Source organism: Doryrhamphus excisus, chromosome 5, assembly GCF_030265055.1.
Source record: "Doryrhamphus excisus isolate RoL2022-K1 chromosome 5, RoL_Dexc_1.0, whole genome shotgun sequence".
Taxonomy (NCBI): Eukaryota; Metazoa; Chordata; class Actinopteri; order Syngnathiformes; family Syngnathidae; genus Doryrhamphus; species Doryrhamphus excisus.
The window spans coordinates 6,064,570-6,089,297 of NC_080470.1; the positions used below are offsets into that span (position 1 = coordinate 6,064,570).

Consider the following 24,728-nt stretch of genomic DNA (forward strand, 5'->3'; position numbering starts at 1 on the left):
TGAAGAAACTGATCCCTGCATTTCCAGTGACGCATCAGAATTTCTTTTGGTGGATTTTTTCAACATTATGACTAAGTCAACGTTTTCATTGTGGTAACATCCACTTTGCAAGCTGGAGTGGAAAACTGCATTAGTGTATAGGGACCAGTGTGAATGTAAACAGACAATACACAGAACCATGTGGTCATGTATTTGTGACCGTGTGTGTCCATTCCTCTTTCATCTGGATCCAGCAGCACATTTCCGTGGCAACAATTATGAAACCGGTCCAATCATTTTCTGTTTCGTATTAAAAAAAAAAACATGTTGTAGTTGCAGAGTGAGTAATGTAACCCTCACTTAATAATAAAAAAGAGTACTAAGATATACAGCGTACAGAACATCAAGTTGGGAGTGAATTGCTTGGAAATGAAGGGGTCTCAAACTTGCGGGCCGCGGGCCGCATTTGGCCGCTAATTTGAGGCCCCCATCTTGATATGAAAGTTTAATGTTAGTGCGGCCCGCACAAGTTTGATATGGATGCTGTATGGTATCATGTACCCAAGCTGCTCCCAGATGTAACGATGCTAACTTGCTAATTGGGTAAAATGGTTAAGTTTCATTAATGTCCATGTTAAAGGTTAAATACTGCTAATTTGAATCTGAAAAAATAAAATAAAATCTCTACCCACCAACTAGTATATGTGGTTTCTTAAGTTTTTCTAATTTGCCGTTTTATTATTATTTTTTATTTATTACTGATTGATTGATTTATTTTCTTTATTTTGATTTATTTATTTTTTTATTATCTTATTTTGTGTAGTAAAAAAAATATTTGAGAATAGTGGAATGTTTTATCAGAGTTTTTCTTGTGGAAAACCGGAACCAAAGCACGGAAAAAGTGTAGGGTATAGCAGAAGCAAAAGCATTGAAGACAGTTTTTTTTATTTTTTCTGTTTTAAAAAAAAAATGCATTTTTCTAAAAACCTGATGCGGCTCAGCCTCACTCAGATCCTACCTCCAGTTGCCCCCAGGTAAATTGAATCTGAGACCCCTGATCTAGAGCGTCTACATGCTCATACTATTACATTTAGAACTATATGGTTGTCCCTTGCCACTTCATGGTTTGAATTAGGCAGCTACACAGCAGCTATCACGGCTTTTGAAAAATATATCCATGAACAAATCATGCTGCTTTGTGGTTGAATACGGCCTATCATTAGTCAAAACATAGCATATTTAAGCAAAAAAAGCATATTTTTTTGCCTAAATTAAGCATTTTCAAGCGTAAAATGGCTAAATTGAGTAAAATACTGTACATTTATAAGGCATTCAAAGCCAGAAGGCATATCCAAAGATGGTGACGTAGGATTCTCCACCAGCACAATAATCTCTAATAAAAATCCAGAATTAAAACACAGGCTACTGACTATCTGCCATTCACTCTGCTGCCCTAAGGAAAGCATGTATGTATATCCACTCTACTCCACAGAGTGGATTCAAAGCCCGAGCCTTTTGACAGATATGCTAACCATGCATGGGGGGTGTCATGAGATCTAGCGAGATTTCATGATTAAAATGATGAAAAACATGACAGACAAAAATTAATTTGATAATTTGGCGGACTCGATATATTGCCATGTGTATGGGTGTCTATTTTCCTGTGTCTTCCACCTTCGATCAGACAGGAAGTGAGGTCACTCACTGCATTGGTTTCCATGAAACAAAAGCCTGAATGAAGTCTTGCCTTGTCTCATTCTTGTCGACCCGATCTTGTGTATTGTCTTGTCTACTAGAGTCTACCAGAAGAGTCTATAATGCCACACAAGAAATTGGTTTCTTCACAGCTTTCCCACTCATAAGAAAAGAAGGGAGCAGTGGGAGATTGCTGGTGCGTGTAAACAACTCTGAAAGAATTTTTTTTTTTTTCTCCCCAACGATTTCATTTACCTCTGTTATTTTTTCCTTTTCAGTTCTATTGGCCAAATGCATTTTTGGCCATCACATGCTGGAGGTCAGATGTTTCTTGTTGTTGGTGACCAGGGTGGCACACATTTGGATTTTTTTTTGTTCACTACTCATTACAGATACTTGCCAAATGCTCAACGTTTGGAGGCTGTCGCTTGGCAACTCAAGTTGCGGGTCTCTCCACAGATGAGCTAAAGGTCTAGAGCAGGGCAAACTTTTTGACTCGCAGGCTGCATTGATTTAACAAAATTGACGAGGGGGGGAGGGGGGGGCAGACTATATATTTAACACATAACAGTCCATCTGGAATTATTGTATCTGTAAAAGTGTCATGCAATCTGCTATATGTGCCATTTTAGATCATTTATTTGATGTAAAGTTTGTTATGAATTAAAATTGTTTATTCATTCATTTAATTTCTACCTTATTATGATTATTTATTTATTATTATTTATTTATTTATTATTATTATTATTATGTGCTTGTGTCCCTTTTTTCAGGATCAAATGTGCCCCACCCCGCTTTTACTCATGTTTTAACTGTGTATAAACGAATGAATGTTGTATTTTAAAGTATGTTTTACTCTGTTTACTTGTTTTTATTCAATTATATTTTTCTGTAAAGTGTCTTTGAGTATTTTGAAAAGCGCTATACAAATAAAATGTATTATTATTATTATTATAAATAACACAAATTGATAAAACAGCTACTTCAACCATCAAAAGGTTGGCTCAAGCCATGATGCCAGGTTGTATGTTGAGTTTAAATGAAATACTTTGGAAAGAACGGGTGGGCCGCATTCACACACTTGGCGGGCCAGATGTGGCCCCCGGGCCGTAGTTTGCGCACCCCTGGTCTAGAGACTGGCTAAAATATTGTAGGATTTTAGTGCGCTTCTTCTTGAGCCATTGTCATGCTAGAAGACCCATCTATGACACATTTGTAGTGTTTTGACTGATGCCAGGAAGTTCTCTCTAAGATTTACAATACATGATAATGTTTTCCTGTATCTTTAGCAAATAAACAAAGAAGAATGATTCCACCTCCATATTTGACATGGTGTAGGTGTGATGACACCTCCATTTTGACCACATCACATTCTCCTAAGCTTTCTCTGAACTGCTCTCAGTCAGTCAGTAGAGAAACGTGTTCAACATCAGGGATGACCTTTTCGGAGTTTGTTTCTGTTTTGGGTTACAGATGACACGTGGATCTTGATCAAACGATGCCGTTCCAAGCAGCCTCAGACAGTTTCTCATTACCGAACTGTCATTTAGCTTTTAGTCACTTCCACATTAAGTACGACTCTTGTCTGCTGAGTCAGAGCACAGTCTGTACCCTGCTGCTACATATCACGTCCAACAGTGACAAATTCATTCCACACATTCAACACAAACCTTAATGGAACATTAAAAAAGGATCATTTAAAGACACTGCAAAAGTGTCTGAACATCCGGACTGGGACTGGGATTTGAACCCTGATCCATGCAAGAAGTCATAAATATCATCCTTCAATAGGTTAAAGTGCAAAACATTAACAGTATATTCATTCATTCATTCATTTTCTACCGCTTATCCTCATGAGGGTCGAGGGGGTGCTGGAGTCTATCCCAGCTGTCTTTGGGCGAGAGGCAGGGTACACCCTGGACTGGTCGCCAGCCAATCACAGGGCACATATAGACAAACAACCATTCACACTCACATTCATACCTATGGACAATTTGGAGTCGCCAATTAACACGGGGAGAACATGCAAACTCAACACAGAGATGCCAGAGGGTGGAATTGAACTCGAGTGTCCTAGCTGTGAGACCTGCATGCTAACCACTTACTCACCGTGCAGCCCTAAACAGTATATTCATTCATTCATTAATTTTCTACTGCTTATCCTCACGAGGGTCGAGGGGGTGCTGGAGCCTATCCCAGCTGTCTTCGGGCGAGAGGCGGGATACACCCTGGACTGGTGGCCAGCCAATCACAGGGCACATATAGACAAAAAACCATTCACACTCACATTCATACCTATGGACAATTTGGAGTCGCCAATTAACACGGGGAGAACATGCAAACTCAACACAGAGATGCCCGATGGTGGAATTGAACTCGGGTGTCCTAGCTGTGAGACCTGCATGCTAACCATTTGACCATCGTGCAGCCCTAAACAGTATATTCAATGCCAAAATACATGAATATAGCTTAAGGGCTGCACGGTACAATGGTTCCTGTAAATCTGATGCATAGCAAAATGTAACAAGTGTAAATAGAACACCAAACCACTACACTACAACATCTTCTGGGGCAGTTCAGAATTAATACATTTCTAATGTCATGACAAAAACATAATTTCTTCGATAAATTACGTCGACTTAAAAGAGATGTCAATTTCTCCGACTCCGTCAACCCTTGTGGGCGTAATTAGACAATTAACTTGAACTGTTATCTGAGGATGGAATAATGCTGACATTACTGCTAGACACCTATCTGGCACTGGGAGGTGACTGAAATGGAATGAATAGCTAATAGTGTTTAAGAGTCATGGGCAAGCATTACTGATTATGAAGGCCCTGGGCAGATTACACTGACACGGCAACACATAGAAGCAGAAATATGATTGGACAAAACAATCAAGCATACACATACACGTACAAATATACATAATAAATGTAGGCCACTGCTTCAAGCTGAAGATACTGTACCTTAATAGTGACCATTGTAACAGCATTATTTATGATATCAGGTCAAAAGTATGACCTTAATACTAAACGGATATGATTCCATTACATATGTATAAATGACTACAATGTATGATTTATATGAGTTCACAAGTATAGTTCATATTGTAGATTTTGTAATATTTTGTTAGATTTGGATTGATTTCACTCTTCACCAACTTTTACCATCACTGATTTTTATTTGTGGCACATTTAAATGCTAAGCATCTCTCTCTCTCAGGAGAGCTTAGCTTTTATACAACAAATAAAAAAATGATTTTGAAAGAGGTCTGTCTCAAAGGGAAGGTTTTTAAGAGTGATTGTGCTGTTTAGCCTCGTTTGCACACAGATCTCCATAAAAAAAGCGGCACAGTAGGCTTTTTAAAACGGAACTCAGTATGTTCAAAACTATACAACTGACTTAGAATTTAGAATTCTCTATGTTTTTTTTCAGATTCAGAGTTGTATATCTTCTAGGTCTACTCTATGTTGGCTATCGGGTATTACCCTAACACTACACGTCACAGTGATCACCTTAGGAACCCTTTTTAAGGTCAGGCCATATAATCTCAATAGGATTCAGGTCAGGACTTTGACTAGGCCACCTCAAAGTCTTCATACTGGTGTGTTTGGATCATTGTTCTACTGCAGAACCTAAGTTGGTTTCAGCTTGAGGTCACCAACAGATGGCCATCACACTACCACCACCATATTTTACTGTTGGTATGATGTGCTTTTTCTGAAATGTGGCGTTACTTTTACGGCAGGTGTAATGAGACACACACCTTTCAAGAGTTTGATCTTTTGTCTCATCAGACCACAGATCATGGATCACTTTTTCCACATAGGGACATGTAGGTTACGAGTTTTGTCTCCGTTAATAAAAGGTTAAAAATGTTGATGTTGTGTTTCAGTATTCATTCATTCATTCATGTTCTACCGCTTATCCTCACAAGGGTCGTGGGGATGCTGGAGTCTATCCCAGCTGTCTTTGGGCGAGAGGCGGGGTACACCCTGGACTGGTCGCCAGCCAATCACAGGGCACATATAGACAAACAACCATTCACACTCACATTCATACCTATGGACAATTTGGAGTCGCCAATTAACCTAGCATGTTTTTGGAATGTGGGAGGAAACCCGAGAAAACCCACGCATGCACGGGGAGACCATGCAAACTCCACACAGAGATGACCGTGGGTGGAATTGAACTCTGGTCTCCTGCGTGCTAACCACTCGACCGCCGTGCAGCCGTGTTTCAGTATTCAATATTTACATTTGTTTGATGATCTTGAACACTAAAGTGTGCCAAAAAACAACAACTTCCACTATATGAGGCACCCCCCCCCCCCCCCCCCACACACACACACACATACCCTCAGGAAGGCACCCTATACTATTAAGACACACTGTCCCATATGATCTCAGAATCTCAGTTGGAACCTTTTTGTGTGGACTTGGCATGTTCTCCCCATGCTCGGTTTCCTCCCACATCCCCAAAATATGCATGTTAGTATAAGTGGAGACTCCAAGTACCCCATAGGTGTGAAATGAAGACAAGCATTAGGGAAAATGGATGGATAGATGGACAATAATATGGAGTAGGTAGAATGTAAACAGCAGATCCACTTATCTGCATATACATTATATGATGCTTTTAAAGCAAAGACCACTTCACTGTGGAGTCTAATTTCTCAGTCGTGCAACTTCAGTCAGGACAATGCCTATATGAATATAACTGATCCATTACTCAGCTCCACCTTGATCCGTAAAGCTTATAGCAGCTCATTTAGAATGATACTATATAGCTCTAATGCAGTACTTTAGTAACTTCTGCTCTCCTCAGGTGCAGTCATTGGAAATAGCCTAGCAACATACTTGGAAGTTCATTTGAATATGAAATAAGTGGTACCTGTACTACATTTCCCACTGCTACACTGCACAGAATTAAGAGCTTATCCCCTCTTGTAAAAGTTAATCCTTATCTCAGTGTTGCAGTGTGGATTATTTTGCCAGTGATTTGGAGGCCCTAGTGGGAGAGAAGCCTAAGTGCTGTAATGAAAGCCGTCAAATGGAAAATGAACAGACACCTTCTATATCATCATATCCTCCTTGGGTAGATGCAGTTATGGTGGGAAACCAGTCGTTTTGTATGGAAGTCAATTCATTGCTGTGGTATCATAGTACAGCCCACGGTGTTCTACAAATTGGCAAACCATGGAAAACTGATAAATATATTTTTCAACCTTTCCCATGTGCTTGTCTGTTGTTTGTGTGTCTCTGTGTTTCTGGGAGCAATATTTGAATCCCAAATGATGCCATTATTTCCCACTTCCAAGCTCTCATCTTAGAATGAGTGCAGGGGCATTTGTATAATTCAGTGTGTGTGTGTGTGTGTTTCAGCATGTAAGCAGGAGTGTGTAGTGCACTGAGGCAGGGAAGCTAACACAAAGTTGAGCTGAGAGGTCAATAATCCGTTCTAGGGCACTCCTTTTTTTTCTTGCATAGCATAGTAGAAATGGAAATATTGAAAATAAAATGGGATTAATTATACAGGCAATACTTTACACATTGTAAAGTGAGGTTAACTACTTTGAACACACATGACACAGCCAGGATGCACTTCCTAGCATGTTTTTGGAATGTGGGAGGAAACCGGAGTACCCGGAGAAAATTGTGAGTTACAATGCGCATAAAATGAAACTTACTGCTGCTTACATCATGTATCATGTAATCTACTATTAAATCTCTACTATTAAAACATCAAAGATGCATCACTATTTAGAGTATCATTTTCCCTCTTTTCTAAGAGAAAGGTGTGAATTCAGCATGTGACATAGCTATCTTTGTTATCAGCTGAGGGCTCATATGATGGAGAGTGGGATGGGAGAACAAAGATAATGTCATCAATTACCGCAGAAAAAAAAAAAAAACCTTACAGAAGTTGTAAAAGACCTATTTCCAAGTACATTACTTGGATAAAAGCAGCCAAAAGCAAGGGGAGTACTCGTCCATGCAGTGCCTCAGACCACCCTTGTGTTCAGAACCATGGACAGCAACCTGCTCATTGCACTGTAGTCTGAACTCTGATTTGAAATTTAAACTTTTTCTTCATATCATTCCAACATCAGAATGTTGCAAAACATGTAGACCAGTTATCAGGACTTTTCTAAAAGATCGAGCCATTTACATATTTCAGTATTTTCAGTGATATTCTCTAAAATTTGAGCAGACCTGTTTGAAAAAGAAGGCCAACATTAAGCAAACTGTGCCGGACTTAGCAGCTCATCACCAATAAGTAGAGATTTTGGCTTTTTTTTTTTTTTTTGCCAAAAACCGATATACCAATATTGTACAACTCTCAATTTCCAATACCAGTGTCAGCATATACTGATACCAACATGACATATCCCCTGTGATGGAATGAACACATATGTGTTGTATACCGCATTTTTCATTTTTTGCATTTTCAGTACCCAGAGAAAACCCACGCATGCACGGGGAGAAATGCAAACTCCACACAGAGATGGCGGAATTGAGGGTGGAATTGAACTCGGGTTCAAATTATTGGAACTCACACAGAATAAGAACATGTAGCAGAAGGGATCAGTATTCAAACCCATCTATGTTGTCTTTTAAAAAAATATATGTAAAGCAACAAATCGAGCAACGTCTGATAATATTTTCATATAACTGTCTGAGCAAATTGAGGGTGGAATTGAACTCGGGTTCATATTATTGGAACTCACACAAAATAAGAACATGTAGCAGAAGGGATCAGTATTCAAACCCATCTATGTTGTCTTTTTTTTAAAAAAAATATGTAAAGCAACAAATCGAGCAACGTCTGATATAATATTTTCATATAACTAATATGAAAAAAAAAAGAAACGATCTCACTTCTCCAAGCTGTGAGGCCTGCGCGCTAACCAGTCGGTCACTGTGCAGCCCGATAGATGCAAAATTATGAATGTGTATTCAATAATTTAACCAAAAGACATTTATAATAATAATAATTTATAAAAGCAAGCATTAAGAGGTTAAGATGGAGATCCTCATATCCATTTTAAGTTACTATGAAAAATTAGCATACATTCCGGAAAATGTACTCGAACTGAGGCAACATTTTGGTGTAAATTTTCTGAAAAACGGAAGAAAAAAAAACAGAGCCCTATTCTAACCAAGTTTATTAATGTAACATTATGTTGCATACATTGAGATGTAAATAAACCGTGGTCAGAAAGAACCACATTTGTGTAAGTCTCCTTCTCAGGGACTTCTAATAACAATGATATATGAATCTGTCATTTTTTAATGCATATCTCATATTATGTGTAGGACCTTTGAACCTTACTTTAGCATTGAGGTCAAACATCCCTGGAGTCTTCATTATACTGCATTGAAAGATGAGAATTAGGAATAATTCACTGAATAATTTGGGCTCCAGTGGATTTTTGTAGTTAAACTGTGCAGACTCGCATATGGTTGTGATAAAACTACACCATACAACTGCTAAAGGCATCATAACTTATGGTAAATAGTAGCGGGTTTGCTTTGGTTATTACCTAACCAGAATGTGTGCTATTTAGCATTGAATGCCATTTTTTTTACTGAGTCCTGTTTAGATCACAGGAGAGCTCATCACCTGTCAATCACACATACAGTAAAATCCACACTCATATTCACAGCTATGGACATTTTTTTTCTGCCGTGAACTTAACATGCATGTTTTTGGTCTGTGGCAGCAAGCCAGCGTACTTATGTAATGCAGTTCAATCTCGAACTGGCGTCCACAAATCCCCCTGAATGAGAATTAGATTGCAAAGCACAACGGAAAAAGCTAAAACGCCTGAGCTGTCGACTCATTGTCCAGAGCAGCTCTTAAGGCATCAGAGAGTCCTTATCGCATAGCCACACTAGCTGGCATCTGTTATACTGTGGATGGAAAAGAACCCACCCAAGCCCCTGGGTCCAACCAAGATTCAAACCTTCATGCTGTGAGACTACAACGCCAACCGCCGTCTATCTACTCTTGATGTAAGTAGATTGTGCATTTGTCACAGCAAGCAGCCAAACCATTTTGGTAGACCCAGATTTGTAGGCTTGTGGCATCCAGCACATCAGGAAACATAAATATGTGTACTTCACGTATATATTCACGTATAAGGATATTTGGAGCCGGAGGTTAAATGAGGTGAAGACTTTCTTTTCAGGTGTACGCTCTGCCTTGTGACCATGTGAAATATGAACAATATCTTGGACTGAAAAACACCAACTAATATTTATACTGGCTCTTTATTCCAAAACAAGCTCTGACTGTATCATTGCTTCAAATTGTATCATTGATGTTGATAGTTGGAGTAAAAATTCACTATATATAACAGTATAACAGTCTGACTCACTGTGTCATCAACATTAAACTCACCACACAGCAACTTAAGAGTGAAAAGTTATATCTGAGAAATATACAAAAATGTATCAATATGAGTTTAAAAATAAAAAACAACTCTTTTCATGTTTTTCCATACTGTATTGTGTCTGAGCATCGCATTCATGGGGGTGCTGCAATGATGTCAGCCTCCCTCTGTGTCATGCCTGCCATTGCCTACCCCGCCTTCGCCTTGGAGACCACGCCTCCTGCTTGATTGTGCTCAGGTGTCCCTCATCACCTCATTTCCTGCTGGCTATATATTGCCTCTGATCCCTCCTGTCTGGTGCAAGTTCGTTGTACTCCCATGTCTCGTTCTAGCATTCCTTGTCATCGCCTCGCCTGGTTCTCGACCCTCGCCTGCCTTTCGACCTCTCCTTCTGCCTGCCGCTCTTGGATACCTTTGCCTTATTGGACTGACTTCCCGTGTACCGACCCTCACCAACGTGTAGAACCTTACCTCGTGTCGTGCCTGCCAATTCTGCCTTTGGGTCCTCCTCCCCACGTCCTGCCCCTGACAGAACGAACTTGCCATCATGGACCCAGCGGAGTTGGAGTCTGTTCGACAGGCACTCCGGACGCAAGTACAGCGCCAGAGCCAGCAAGAGGAACAGCTTGCCGCTCTAGGCTCGGCGTTGCAATCCCTGTCGGAGCGACAAGACGCCATGGCTGGGAATCTAGGCTCCCAGTTGAACTCCCTGCTATTGGCTCTTCAACCCGCTGCTCAACCCGCGGCTCCAGTGGATCCAGCAGCGGCTTCGCTTCCTCCACCGGTCCCGACTTCCGCCTTGCCGGCCGCCACGTGTCCACAGTTGTCACGGCCGGAGTGGTTCTCTGGCGAGTCGGGCGACGTACGCCCCTTTTTGACCAAGTGTGAACTCCATTTCGAACTTCAAGCCCCCGCATTCATGTCGGAGCGTGCCCGGGTGGCTTTTGTGATCTCCCATCTCACGGGCAGGGCAGGAGCGTGGGCCACCACGGAATGGAGCCGTCGGTCCGCGGTGTGCGAGTCCTACGCAGCATTCTCTAAGGCACTGGAGCAAGTGTTCCAACGCCAGCCGTCCGGCAGAGAAGCCGCTCGCTCCCTGCTCCAGCTACGTCAGGGGCGTCAGCGTGTCACCGACTACGCTGTCGGATTTCGCGCTCTCGCGGCAAACAGCGACTGGAACGCCCCCGCATTGTTAGACGCGTTTTTTCTTGGACTGTCCCCCCACATCCGTAAACAAATGATCCCTCTGAAACTGCCAGGAACAATTGATGAGCTCATCGCCTTGGCGGTCATGATTGAGAAGCGCCTTCATGATCATGAGGAGGAGAGCAGGTCGCGTGGGCGAGATTCCATCACACACTGGGGTGGCAACCTCGGGCGCGTCAATGATGTCCGGCCCACCCCTGTCGCCGTGCCACTTGCTGCGCCCTCTGCTGATGAACCCATGCAACTGGGACTCACCCGACTGTCTCCAGAGGAAAGGACCCGCCGCCGAAGTGAGGGCAGGTGCTTTTATTGTGGTCAAGGGGGACATCTAGTGGCTAATTGTGGGGTCAAGATGGGCAAAACAAGCAACCTGGGACATGGCTCGGTGAGTCTTAATGTTGTTATCAGCAATCCGGCTCTCTATAAACCTTTGGTCCAATTTTGCTCTCAGCACACATCCATCATGGTACCAGTATTTGTGGACTCCCGGTCTGATGCCAATCTCATTAGTACTTCTCTCGCCAGGAAACTAAAGCTTCGCCTGTGCCCTCTACGACACCCTCTAACAGTGAAGGCGGTGGACGGAAGCTCTCTGGGCAAAATTAGTCACAGGACTCATCCCGTCAAGATTTCATTTCCAGACAGTCACACAGAAAAACTAAGTCTCCATGTATTTTCTAGCTCTGATCATGAAGTTATCTTAGGGCATCCTTGGTTAAAGCAACATAACCCCCACTTCGATTGGGCTTCTGGTCAGATCGTCTCTTGGGGGCCTGGCTGTCAGGGCAACTGTTTGGGGAGTGCCAAAACAGTGCTGGAACCTCAAGGCGAGGTGAATCTAGCATCTGTTCCAGAGTGTTACCATGATTTAGCAGCGGTATTCAGTAAAGTCAAGGCCAAGTCACTGCCCCCCCACCGGGTCCACGACTGTGCGATTGACCTGTTGCCAGGAACCACACCCCCACGGGGAAGACTCTTCTCCTTGTCCCCTCCCGAACGTCGTTCAATGGAGGAATACATTCAGGAGTCACTTGCAGCAGGGATTATCAGGCCTTCCTCATCTCCTGCTGGGGCGGGTTTCTTCTTTGTCGAGAAAAAAGACAAATCCCTTCGGCCATGCATAGACTACAGAGGCCTTAACGACATCTCCATCAAGAACCGGTATCCCCTGCCCCTCATTGCCACCGCCACTGAGCTCCTGGAAGGAGCTAAGATTTTCACCAAGCTGGATTTGCGTAATGCCTATCATCTGGTCAGGATACGAGAGGGGGACGAATGGAAAACAGCCTTCAACACCCCAACCGGACATTATGAGTACTTGGTGATGCCCTTTGGACTGACTAATGCCCCAGCAGTGTTTCAGGGCCTTGTCAACGACGTTTTGAGGGACATGTTGAATATTTTTGTGTTTGTGTATCTTGATGACATTCTTATTTTTTCTCGTGATGAATCTACCCATGTGCAGCATGTCAGGAAGGTGCTGCAAAGGCTCCTTGACAACCACCTATTTGTGAAGGCAGAAAAATGTGACTTTCACCAGTCTTCTGTATCGTTCTTAGGGTTTATTCTGTCTGAGGGGGAGGTGAGGATGGACCCGGGAAAAGTCTCGGCGGTTGCAGAGTGGCCCACTCCAAAGTCTCGCAAAGATGTTCAAAGATTTCTGGGATTTGCTAATTTTTACCGTAAATATATCAGAAATTTTAGCTCGGTAGCCTCTCCTCTCCATGCCCTCACCTCTCCGCACAAACCATTTGACTGGACTTCTGAGTGTGAGAAAGCTTTTGTGAAGCTTAAGGATAGTTTCACCACAGCCCCGGTGCTTGCCATCCCTGATCCCCATCTGCAGTTCGTGGTTGAAGTAGATGCATCAGATATTGGAGTCGGAGCCGTCCTGTCCCAGATCGGTACAAAAGACGGTAAACTGCATCCATGTGCCTTTCTGTCTAAAAAATTGTCTTCAGCAGAGTGCAATTATGACATTGGGGATCGCGAGTTATTGGCAGTCAAGACGGCTCTGGAAGAATGGAGACACTGGCTGGAGGGGTCTACGCTGCCGTTCCAGGTATGGACAGACCACAAGAATTTGGAATATCTCAAATCCGCCAAGAGATTAAATTCTCGACAGGCTAGGTGGTCATTGTTCTTCAGCCGTTTCAATTTTACCTTGTCATACCGTCCGGGTTCCAAGAACACCAAGCCGGATGCTTTGTCCCGTATTTTTTTTCCTTCGGAAAAGCAACCTGAGGAAGTCGCAACCATCCTGCCTAACTCATGTTTTGTCTCGGCCTTGCAGTGGGCAATAGAAGACAAGGTTAGGGAGGCAGGACTCGAAGTGCCTCGGCCCCCAAACTGCCCTGCAGATAAATTATTTGTTGTGGAAGCCATGAGGGGTCCGGTCATTCATTGGGCTCACACCAATAAGACCTCCTGTCACCCTGGGGTTAAAAAGACCATATTCGTAACCCAGCAACGCTTTTGGTGGCCCAACATGGCAAAGGATGTTTCAGAGTATGTTTCTGCCTGTCCTGTTTGTGCTGCTAACAAATCTTCATCACAGAAACCCGTGGGAGAACTCCGGCCCTTGTCTATTCCCCACCGGCCCTGGACCCATATCTCGTTGGATTTTGTTTGTGGATTGCCCCCGTCAGAGGAGAAGACAGTGGTACTCACAGTTGTGGACAGATTTTCCAAAATGTCAAGGTTCATTCCTTTTGTTAAGATTCCCTCGGCCAAAGAAACGGCCGAGGCACTGATGAACAATATATTTTGCATTTTTGGTTTCCCTCAGGACATAGTGTCCGATCGTGGTCCTCAATTTGTCTCCTTGTTTTGGAAGGAATTTTGTGGCTTGCTGGGATCCACAGTCAGTCTCTCATCCGGATTTCACCCCCAGTCGAATGGACAGGCAGAAAGGATCAACCAGGTGCTTGAGACAAAGTTGAGGTGCCTTGCCTCTCAAAACCCCTCCTCTTGGGCTAAACAACTCTTGTGGGTGGAATTGGCCCACAATACCTTGCCTAGTGCATCCACCGGTATGTCTCCGCATCATGTGGTATTTGGTCACCAACCCTCCTTGTTCCCCTCTCTCAGCAAGGATTCCGTTGTTCCCTCCGCCTTGGCCTTGGTGGGCCGCATCAAGAGAGTTTGGCAGAGGGCCCGCAAAAACCTTCAAAGGCAGTCTGATATTTACAAGGTGGCGGCGGACCGTAAAAGAATTCCTGCTCCTGCCTATACGGTGGGCCAAAGAGTTTGGCTGTCCTCCAAGACCCTTCCCCTGAGAGTGGAGTCTAAGAAGCTTGCTCCTAGGTTCGTCGGCCCATTTCCAATTTCCAAAGTTATTAATCCTGTCTCAGTCCGTCTGAAACTACCTAGGTCCATGCGAACCCACCCATCCTTTCATGTGAGCCAGATCAAGCCTGCGAAAACCAGCCCCCTGGTCCCGCCAGCCAGCCACCCACCGCCCGCCCGAATCATAGATGGAGGTCCGGTTTACACAGTCAGGAAACTGCTGGCTGCTCGACGGCGGGGTCGAGGTTGGCAGTATCTCGTCGACTGGGAGGGGTATGGACCTGAGGAACGCCAATGGGTGCCCTCCCGGTTCATTTTGGATCCCTCCCTCATCAAAGACTTTCATGTAGCTCACCCTGAGGTTCCTGGGCCGTCGGGAGCCGGCCATTGAGGGAGGGGTTCTGTCATGCCTGCCATTGCCTACCCCGCCTTCGCCTTGGAGACCACGCCTCCTGCTTGATTGTGCTCAGGTGTCCCTCATCACCTCATTTCCTGCTGGCTATATATTGCCTCTGATCCCTCCTGTCTGGTGCAAGTTCGTTGTACTCCCATGTCTCGTTCTAGCATTCCTTGTCATCGCCTCGCCTGGTTCTCGACCCTCGCCTGCCTTTCGACCTCTCCTTCTGCCTGCCGCTCTTGGATACCTTTGCCTTATTGGACTGACTTCCCGTGTACCGACCCTCACCAACGTGTAGAACCTTACCTCGTGTCGTGCCTGCCAATTCTGCCTTTGGGTCCTCCTCCCCACGTCCTGCCCCTGACACTCTGGCTCTAATGGATAGAGTCAGCATTGCATCTTGTCCTCCAATTAAATGCTTTCTTCAGCCAAAATATATTATGGGAAAACTCGTATTGGTACGTATATGTTTGTATATATATTGGGTATGTCTTTTGGAGGTTAAGTTACTGTGTGATGATTTTAGTGTTCTTTGTAACATGGCACTGTGAGTCAGACTGTTATGCTGAGTATATTTAATCCTGCAATTTCCAATGGGTTGACAGGGTTTTTGTGAGGTTTTTTTTTCATAGCTCATGATTGATTCCTGTCAAATAAAGAGCCGCCTGGTCTTCAAGAATTTGTGCACGCCACAATATACCATTTTATGAAGTCGACATGTCCAGTTGCCTTATATTTGCATAAAAAAGACCTGAATTAGTAACAAACCTGCTGTCAGGAAAGCAATATGTAGCTTCGTATATTTGTAGATGAGAAGCAAAAACTATTTACATATAATCTTTTATGTAAATAGCAATGTTGTGTAAACAAGTCATTGGTGACGTCATTGACCAACACACTAAGTACACATGCAGGCAATGTTGTACTGAGTTGTATCATCATGTATCTGAAGAGTCTCGCGTACGGAAAAAACATACGAAACTACATCCTGCCAACTCTGAGGGCACCAAAGGATGACAACACAAGCACAGGTCCCTCCAGAAAAAAAAAAAAACACCTGCTAAATATAGACTTCAGAGACTTCTGTAGAGAAAGAACAATAGTAGGAAGGAAAGTGAGGGGGTGGCAGTTTATAGTGTGAAGAGTCAATGAGGTGGGAGGAAGGGCTTGCAGGAGGTGTGAAAATGCAGATGAGGGAAAGATCGCAGAGGAATACTTTGACCTCTGACACCTCAAAGATTGGGTTAGCCATACGATTAAAGATACATCACTTGTGTCTAACCTATTAACATTTTTTAAAGCGGGCTACTCGTATCTCACTGATTGAAAGGGCTGGTTCAATCATAACGACTTTCTGCTTATCATGCAACTTTAATTATTCAGCCGTGTGATCTCAGTTGGATTTATGCTGCCGCATATCTCTCAGCAGTGAAAATTGTTGGCCTTTGTAGATTCAGTTGGTGCCCAAATTGTTTTTTTTAAAGTGTTTATAGTAGATAAGTGATGTATATATACATATACACTAAGGTAGCATTCCATTTATCAGTTGTAGTTGTTAACTGTAAATTTGCAGAGTGCAAGGTTCTGTTAAGATGCGTTCAAGTCTCTCCAGTACTGTGTCATATTTATTTTACCAGCGGTTGCTGACTGCCGCTCAATAATTGATAACAGTTCGTTGCCTCAGCGTTCAAGCTCGCCTGCAGAGAGTTGTATGGGACAAGAGAGGTAAAGGCAGTGACACACAAAAGAGAAAGTAAGACCGAGAGAATCCTCCTCTTCACCAGTAACGATGCCCAGAAAGACAAATGCTTTACACCAGTAGACACGACCGTCAGAAGAAGCAAGATCGTTAATTATTTATCTGGGGATTTGGTGGGGGGGGGGGGGAGTGGATGGACAAACGTGTGGATAGAAAAGGTTGTGTTGCAATGACTCACTCGGTGTGACAAACACACACAAGTATGACCGTATTCCCCTTTTTTCTTTCACAGACTATTTCTGCTTGTGATGAGGTCATGCGCCATGTTGTTCTCCGCACAAACACGCCTGTCTGACTTTTGACCACACTGGCCAATTAAACCTTGAGCAAAGTGCAGATGTGACACTCACACATTCATCTATTAGAAATGAGGGCAATTTACCTCATCTGACCTGTTGTTCCAGTAAAAAAGTACGGTAAAAAATCTGGATGTCTAAGGCAACATCAACAAAAAAAGATCATATAGGTTTCATATTTTTCTGCCATTAATGATATTGTAGTCTGAATGATGACAACAGTAACAAGCTTGGTACTTCAGTAGAGTCATCACTCGCTATTTTGCAGTATCCTTCTACCAATATATTTACTATCTCTCCTCTGGACATATCCGAATCATCTCAGTCTGACCTCTCTGATGTACTTGTTCCTGATCCTATCCATCCTGGTCACTCCCAATGAGAACCTCAGCATCCTCATCTCTGCTACCTCCAGTTCTGCTTCCTGTTAAAGTATTTTAATAATGATAAAAGGCTGAGCAGAAAAAGGAAACTTCCAGAATCATGTGTCATCATGCTCAAGACATGCAACATTATTAATGCTCCAACACGAAGAGACGCTACGAGCTGACCTAAATAAAGCAAATGCAAATTAGCAGAAGAGAATGTTATCATGGCTTTATATCACACCTGATATGTACTTATGGCATTCATTAGCAATTTACAATAGTTCCTTAACTATTAATGTGATCTACTTAACGTGAATTAATGAGCGTCGTTTGACACTTTTAAGCTTTTAAATTTGACTCCATTCATCTTGCATTGTTGATTTGATTGACTTGATTGTTGACATTTTCTTCAGTCCTCAGTTGCTCGCAGCACAGCAACTACAACCATTTGTTGAATCATCGCCACATTTCTGCAAACTTTGCCATTAATCCAGTAAGTGAGTGAAAACCCCATCGAAGTACTGCCATAATGAATAATTCAGTCTGCAGGCATAGAAACAGAACTCATTATAGAGCTTTATTGCATCTTTCATTACTTTTCACAATGAATTTGTCTTTTGGAATTTTACAGAGGAACTTAGCGTCAAATCGAATAACACCTCACAGGCTTAGGCAATATTAGGCTGACTGGATGTATTTGAATTCCCGATTGTCGTTAGGGACAATAAGTTCGAATTACAGTAGCTTTCAGACATTTCATCACGGGCAGGAATGCCCTTAATAATTCATCTAAACTGTACTTTTTTCCAGGATGGAATGATTATAAATGATGTATGATGATATAATGATATATGTATATTATAATGATAATTCCTCAATGATTTCTGGAATGTATTTGAAGTCAAACGCTATGAACTTCATGTTAGTTACCATGATGGAACCTTTAGAAAAAGAATAACTCTTGTTTCGGTGTCTTTCTTGCAAACATGACTTCAACAAGGATTTTCCCAGCTTATTAGCTCGAGTGACTTTATTGACCAATAGTGCATTGGAAATGTACAATTCAAAAAGTTAACAACTACAAACCTGCACACTCACCATATACAAACATTTTTTTTTCAAGTACACTGGACAGCACACATACGATATAATACACACCCACATGTCAATAATTTACAGGCATACACACATTATTATAGTACAGTGGTATTATACATTACAGTGGATGCTTTGACCGATCGATCAGTACTTAAAACAGTATTGCAGGTAAACTTAAGACAGACCACAGCGCTTGTGAAGCTGTTTTTTTTTCTTTTGAACTACAAACCAAAAGTGCATCCTTAAAAAGATTGACGGCTAACAACTAGAATTAAGACATACCATAGGGGAGTGCATCTTTTAAAAGGCAAAAACCTTCTTTGCACATCCACAAAGCATTTGAATTATACTGTTTTTTTTAACACTGAAATAAAAGACTTGGCCAGTCTACTGTATATACTGGGATGGATATTACTGTTAAAACAGATGATGAACTTGCTGAAATATGTATTAAGTGATGCAAAACTGTAATTATTTGGGCAGGAGGCATGAGCTCAGGCCAGACTCGGAACAGGAAGTTGTGAAAAAGACACGGCAACTACAGATTCCTGCACATGCTAAAATATTTTGATGATACAGCTAATTTGGTGTGTAACACTGACTCTATGAACCCAATCAACTCTGCCTGGCAACACAGAAAAAAAAAACACATTGGGTGGCTCACCTTTGACTGGCTTCTCATTAAGAGGTAGCTTTTCACTTGAACTATTATTAATAATTTGTCCTCAAGCACCAGAAATCCCAGCATTTTTTCCAGAAAATTCTGAAAATTGTACATTTTTTGCAGAACACGGCAAGAGCATCTGTTGACCAAAACACTGCATAGGCTGTTTTCACATAAATGCAGTAGGATGCCATGTCCTGTGTCCTGTACTTTTATAGAATATAGATATATCATTATAACTATGTGAGAAAGCATATTATAATGTATTACAATGTTATACACTAAGTCTTTGAAAGGATGCCCAAATGTTTTCCTGTCCAAATCCGTTGACAATACTATTGTTTATGTATGATGACAATAATATTACAACATAATGAAGAATATGGGGGATACTGGAGGGCTCTAAGCTCTAAGAAATGTCCACAATCAACAAATATAGCCCTCTAATGGAGGTTATATTCCATATAAGAAAGATACTGTATGTCCATCAGAAGACCTTATCCTATACTTCCTTTTGCCGAGGGCGGTGATTTTATGCTATGTGCTGGGTAATTGCTGAGGCGGTAATTCCAGAATAGTGTGCTGCGGCAGCTGATTGTACACTCACCGCTGAGAACAATATCTGTTTTCCCTTTAACGTAAAATCTCCCTACTACATCAGGAAAAGCCTTTACATTTACTGCTAGTCACCAACATGGTTTGGAAAGTGTCCAGATTTAGTGAGAAAATTGCTTTTACATGTGATGGAAAGGCAGTCACAGATAGAGAATATATGTAAGAAACTTAAAAAAACTTAACTTATTCAGAAAATTAAATAGAATAGAAACCAATAGAATGACAACTGATGAGAATTCTGCCCAGTGTTAACAGCTAGGAGACCCCAGTAAAATTCCACCCTCGGGCATCTCTGTGTGGAGTTTGGATGTTCTCCCTGTGCATGCGTGGGTTTTCTCCGGGTACTCCGGTTTCCTCCCACATTCCAAAAACATGCTAGGTTAATTGGCGACTCCAAATTGTCCATAGGTATGAATGTGAGTGTGAATGGTTGTTTGTCTATATATGTGCCCTGTGATTGGCTGGCGACCAGTCCAGGGTGTACCCCGCCTCTCGCCTGAAGACAGCTGGGATAGGCTCCAGCACCCCTTGTGAGGATAAATGGTAGAAAATGAATGAATGAATGAATATAAGCAGTGTAATGGTTCTTTCGATGTTAAAGGTTGCCGACCCCTGTGGTCGAAGTCTTCAAGGTATTGAAAGTTTCATGAAGACATAATGTTGAAATTTTTGTACGATTTCTAACCAAATGTTTGTGAAACAGAAAAGAGATAAACCATCTATAAACAGGCTGGTAATAACTTGCAAAATATAAAACAAACATATACATTCAGCAATCGTGTTTGGTGTTATTTTAAGACTGAAAATAAGGTAAAAACCTAAATTCCTATTTAGAGTTTAGGTGGTTTTACATTCCACATAAAACAATGGTTATAACAACATGTTCTCAAAGACAATTGGACTAATAAATATCTGAGTTATATATTAATGACTAATGACAAGATGACATTTATCCAGCCTTGTCAACATGAATCCCATCCATCATATTCCTGAGATATTCTTCCACTTCCTATTAAATTACTTCATATCTTTTTGTTTTGGTGTCTTACGTGAGTTTATTGATGCTGTTCTTACTAAACCTTTGAACCAGCAAAGAAACGCTTCCTCCAGAGATGCAACTCACACTCTCTCCCACCTCTTCTCAACAAATTCCAGACTCAAATTTTGAACATTCTCAGGTTGCCAGGCAACGCATGCAGATCTGTTAACACCCGTGGAGCTTTTGTGAGGAGTGGAAAATGGTGTGTTTAAAATATTTGCGAGGTCATGAAGAAATAACAAAAAAGCTGTGAAGTTCTTGATGAACGGCGGTGTTAGACCAAACACAGATTTTCAGAACCTACTTATAGTATGTCTGTAAATTCTCATTTACTCATTGTATTGAATCAATCACACAATGAACTGTTCAGGTTGTCTTGGATAGGACGGCTGTAGCTGAGAAAAACCTATGACATGTACGTAAGTCATTGAGAACTTTGATGCAGATGATCTGGGTGAAAAATGATATTTTGGGCTATATTCATCTGTGAAGTGTTATTTTCTAAACATTACATCTAATTGGAGAACTAAAACACAAGAATTTAGTCTACAAGCTTCTTCTTTGTCCATTCATCCATTAGAGGGATCTAAAGATCTTCCACCCAAAACTCATTAAAGCGTGCCTTGCTTTGAAGGTAATTTAGTGCAAGAGGTACATTCTCTGTAAACACATAGTATTTGTCCATAAACCTTAGGGTTCGAGTGTCTCCTGATTGATTGACTAACAGTGTCCTATTGGGTTAGTGAGTAGGAAGAACTGATTGATGCAAAGACCTCCTCCTGCTTGGGGCAAAATGATCATCGCCCTTTGGATGACGGCTGCACAAATGGGATTTGACAGCTGATACGCATGTTCAAGTGAGGTATTAGTGACTGACTTGCTGTGGCCCCATGAGAAAAAGTGATTGCCCCCTGAATCTAATAACTGGTTGGGGCACCCTTAGACGTAACAACTGCAATCAACGGCAACTTGCAATGAGTCTCTTACGGCACTGTAGAGGAATTTTGGTCCACTCATCTTTGCAGAATTGTTGTAATTCAGTCACACAGGAGGGTTTTTCAGTATGAAGCGCGTTTTTAAGGTCATGCCACAGAATCTCAATAGGATTCAGGTCAGGACTTTGACTAGGCCTCTCCGAAGTCTTCATTTTGTTTTTCTTCAGCCATTCAGAGGTGGACTTGCTGGTGTGTTTTGGATCATTGTCCTGTTGCAGAACCCAAGTGGGTTTCAGTTTGAGGTCACCGGACATTCTCCTTCAGGTTTTTTTTTTTTGGCAGAATTCATGGTTCCATTTATCACAGAAAGTCTTCAAGGTCATGAAGCAGCAAAACAGCCCCAGACCATCACACTACCACCACCATATTTTACTGTTGGTGTGATGCCCCTTTCTTAAAATGACATGTAATGGGAGACACACCTTCCAAAAAGTTACAATTTAGAGTATTTTCCTAAAGATCATGTGGTTCATCAAGATTTTTTTTGGCAAAATTGAGATGAGCGTTAATGTTGTTTTTGTCTCAGAACTCTGCTATGAAGGCCATTTTTGCTCAGTGTCTTTCTTATGGGGGAATCATGAACACTGACCTTAACTGAGGTTAATTCATGCCTGCAGATTTTTGGATGTTGTTGACTCTGAGGTAATTTTGGTTGGCCAGCCACTCCTGGGAAGTTTCACCATGTTTTTGCCATTTGTGGATAATGGCTCTCACTGTGGTTTGCTGGAGTCCCAAATCTTTAGAAATGTCTTTAAAACCTTTTCCAGACTGATAGATCCACTGACTTTCATTCTGGGGAAGGGGCGCAATCACCTTTTCTCTCAGGTCCATGTAGGTTTGGATTTTTTTTTACTCCCCCAATAATAAAACATTTCATTTAAAAAGGTCAGTTTGTCATTGAGTAATATTTAAATTTGTTAGATGATCTGAAACATTGAAGTATGACAGGCAAAAAATAAAAAATAAAAATCAGGAAGGAGTCAAACACTTTTTACTCAATTCCATCACATCCTTGATTTTCCTTTCCTTCCTTCCAACCTGCTGTGACCTTCCAGTTGCAGTGTTTTTTTTTCTTTTAACATGCCTCAGGGTTTTTATAGTTTCCTTCCTCTTTCTGTTCAATAATCACCTCCACTTCAATAGAAATTGTGCTAATTTTAAAAGTCACTTATTTTAAGTCCTGTGAATTAGTCATCTGAGTAGGCTAAGCATTGCAAGCTCTTTACATGGAAGAGGTGATTGTAAGCGTACCGTGAAAATAATTCTTTTTGACTTTGTTTCATCAAAAGCGAAGAATCAACCTTAGGAAGATACCAAGTGCAATACCAATAAACACAATACATGAAATATTGTAGGAAATAAACATCCCATATGATATGTACAGACTCTTCAATATGAAGATAGATTGACACAGTCCCTTTTAACTGTGGGTTCTTCTGTATTTCAATTGTGGCAGTTGTCACACAGACAACAGAGTAGTCTTTTTTATCGACACAGGAAACATCTAACAGGCTTTTTGACCTGTTTTTGTTGTTCACACAATTGTTCATTCAGGACACTCTCCCCTTCCTGGTATGTTGGTACAATTGCTGCATAAGGAGGAGAAGCAGGCCACGATGCCCTTGAATCAAAACTGTCAAGTTGTAAAAATTGCTTTGTGGATGGAAATGGGCTTTTATGATTGTAGTTTTTTTTCAGGTCAGATCACATCAGGTTTTGTAAAGAGCACATACTTGTCCTTATTCCTTCACTTAAAGAGCATGCTGACCTTACATTGGCTCTTGTAAATGTGCATTTAATCACTTCCAAAGTTGAAAAGTATCTCTGCTTCTGAAAAGATGAGCAGCGAATAGAAGTCTGGCCGGGGATTGTAAAAGGAAACTGAACATGTGCGCAAAGGTGAAGCACTCCTCTTGCATGAAGACGTTAAACCAACCGGTTTGAAGCTGCTGATTACACAGATTCAGTAGGAGACTGGTCATCGATGTGGTGTCTCATTGACTGAACGCTTGAGAGAATTTTCTTCTGGTGTCCAGCAAGAGATACTCCGATCCTCTGGAGGTCTCTGAGAATACATAGAAAAAAAGACAGATATGAGGTTACATTCATTCTGGGGAAAATGCTGATTGCAACTAATTTCTTTTTTCTAGGTTAGTGTTGGAAAATAAAATTGAACCAAAAAAGTCATAGCAAAGCATGGGTTAGCAGAACTTCTAGTAGTACAGTTATCCCTCGTTTATTGCAGTTAATTGGTTCCAGAGCCGACCGTGATAAGTACATTTCGGTGAAGTAGGAGTTTTTATTTATAAATGCAATATTTTGGTAGCTAGACCATATAAAACAACCTTCTAAATACAGGTTTAAACATTATTAGACATGAAATAATATTTTTTGACATTTTTTCGATTATTTCATTTTACATAAGACATAAGACATTTAAGACATAAATAAGAGTTGAGTTTTAGCTTTGCATGGATCACGGCCGCAAAATTAACATTTTTTTTTATTCGAAATTAATGGATCTGCGCGATAATTCAAACCTTCAATAAAAGCCTGTCCTGTATTACAGTAACACTACTGACACCTAGTGACCAGTATTGAATACTACATTCCGTCAACATCTTTGAATGAGTATTTTGAATACTGTATATTTGTATTTTAGTTCATTTAGTCATTGTTATGCTTGAAAATGCAGGCAATATATGTAACATTTTCTGAAATATACATGTTTTTAATAATAATTGGTCATATTCATCCACAAAACAGCATGATTTATTAAGTAATATATTTTTGAAATCCTGAGACAGACTCTATTACTGTGTATTTTCTCCCTCTTTAAATTTTGTACATAGGGCAACCATTGTCCCTGTTTCCTATTGAGAGGGTGTTTATATAAAATGTCCTATTGTGAAGAGAAAATCTGCCGTT

At 41.4% G+C, this 24,728-nt stretch overlaps 1 protein-coding gene across 1 annotated transcript in view; it reads right to left on the reverse strand.

Annotated features, from left to right (window-relative positions):
• Positions 1-18,012: 18,012 nt before the first annotated feature.
• The window catches only part of LOC131129242 (ephrin type-B receptor 1-like), a 69,332-nt gene continuing 62,616 nt past the window's right edge, over positions 18,013-24,728 (reverse strand). Inside the window, exon 20 of the mRNA XM_058072551.1 lies at positions 18,013-23,865. Within this exon, the coding sequence (XP_057928534.1) occupies positions 23,754-23,865 (112 nt within the window). The 3' untranslated portion in view covers positions 18,013-23,753. The remainder of the gene's footprint in view (positions 23,866-24,728) is intronic.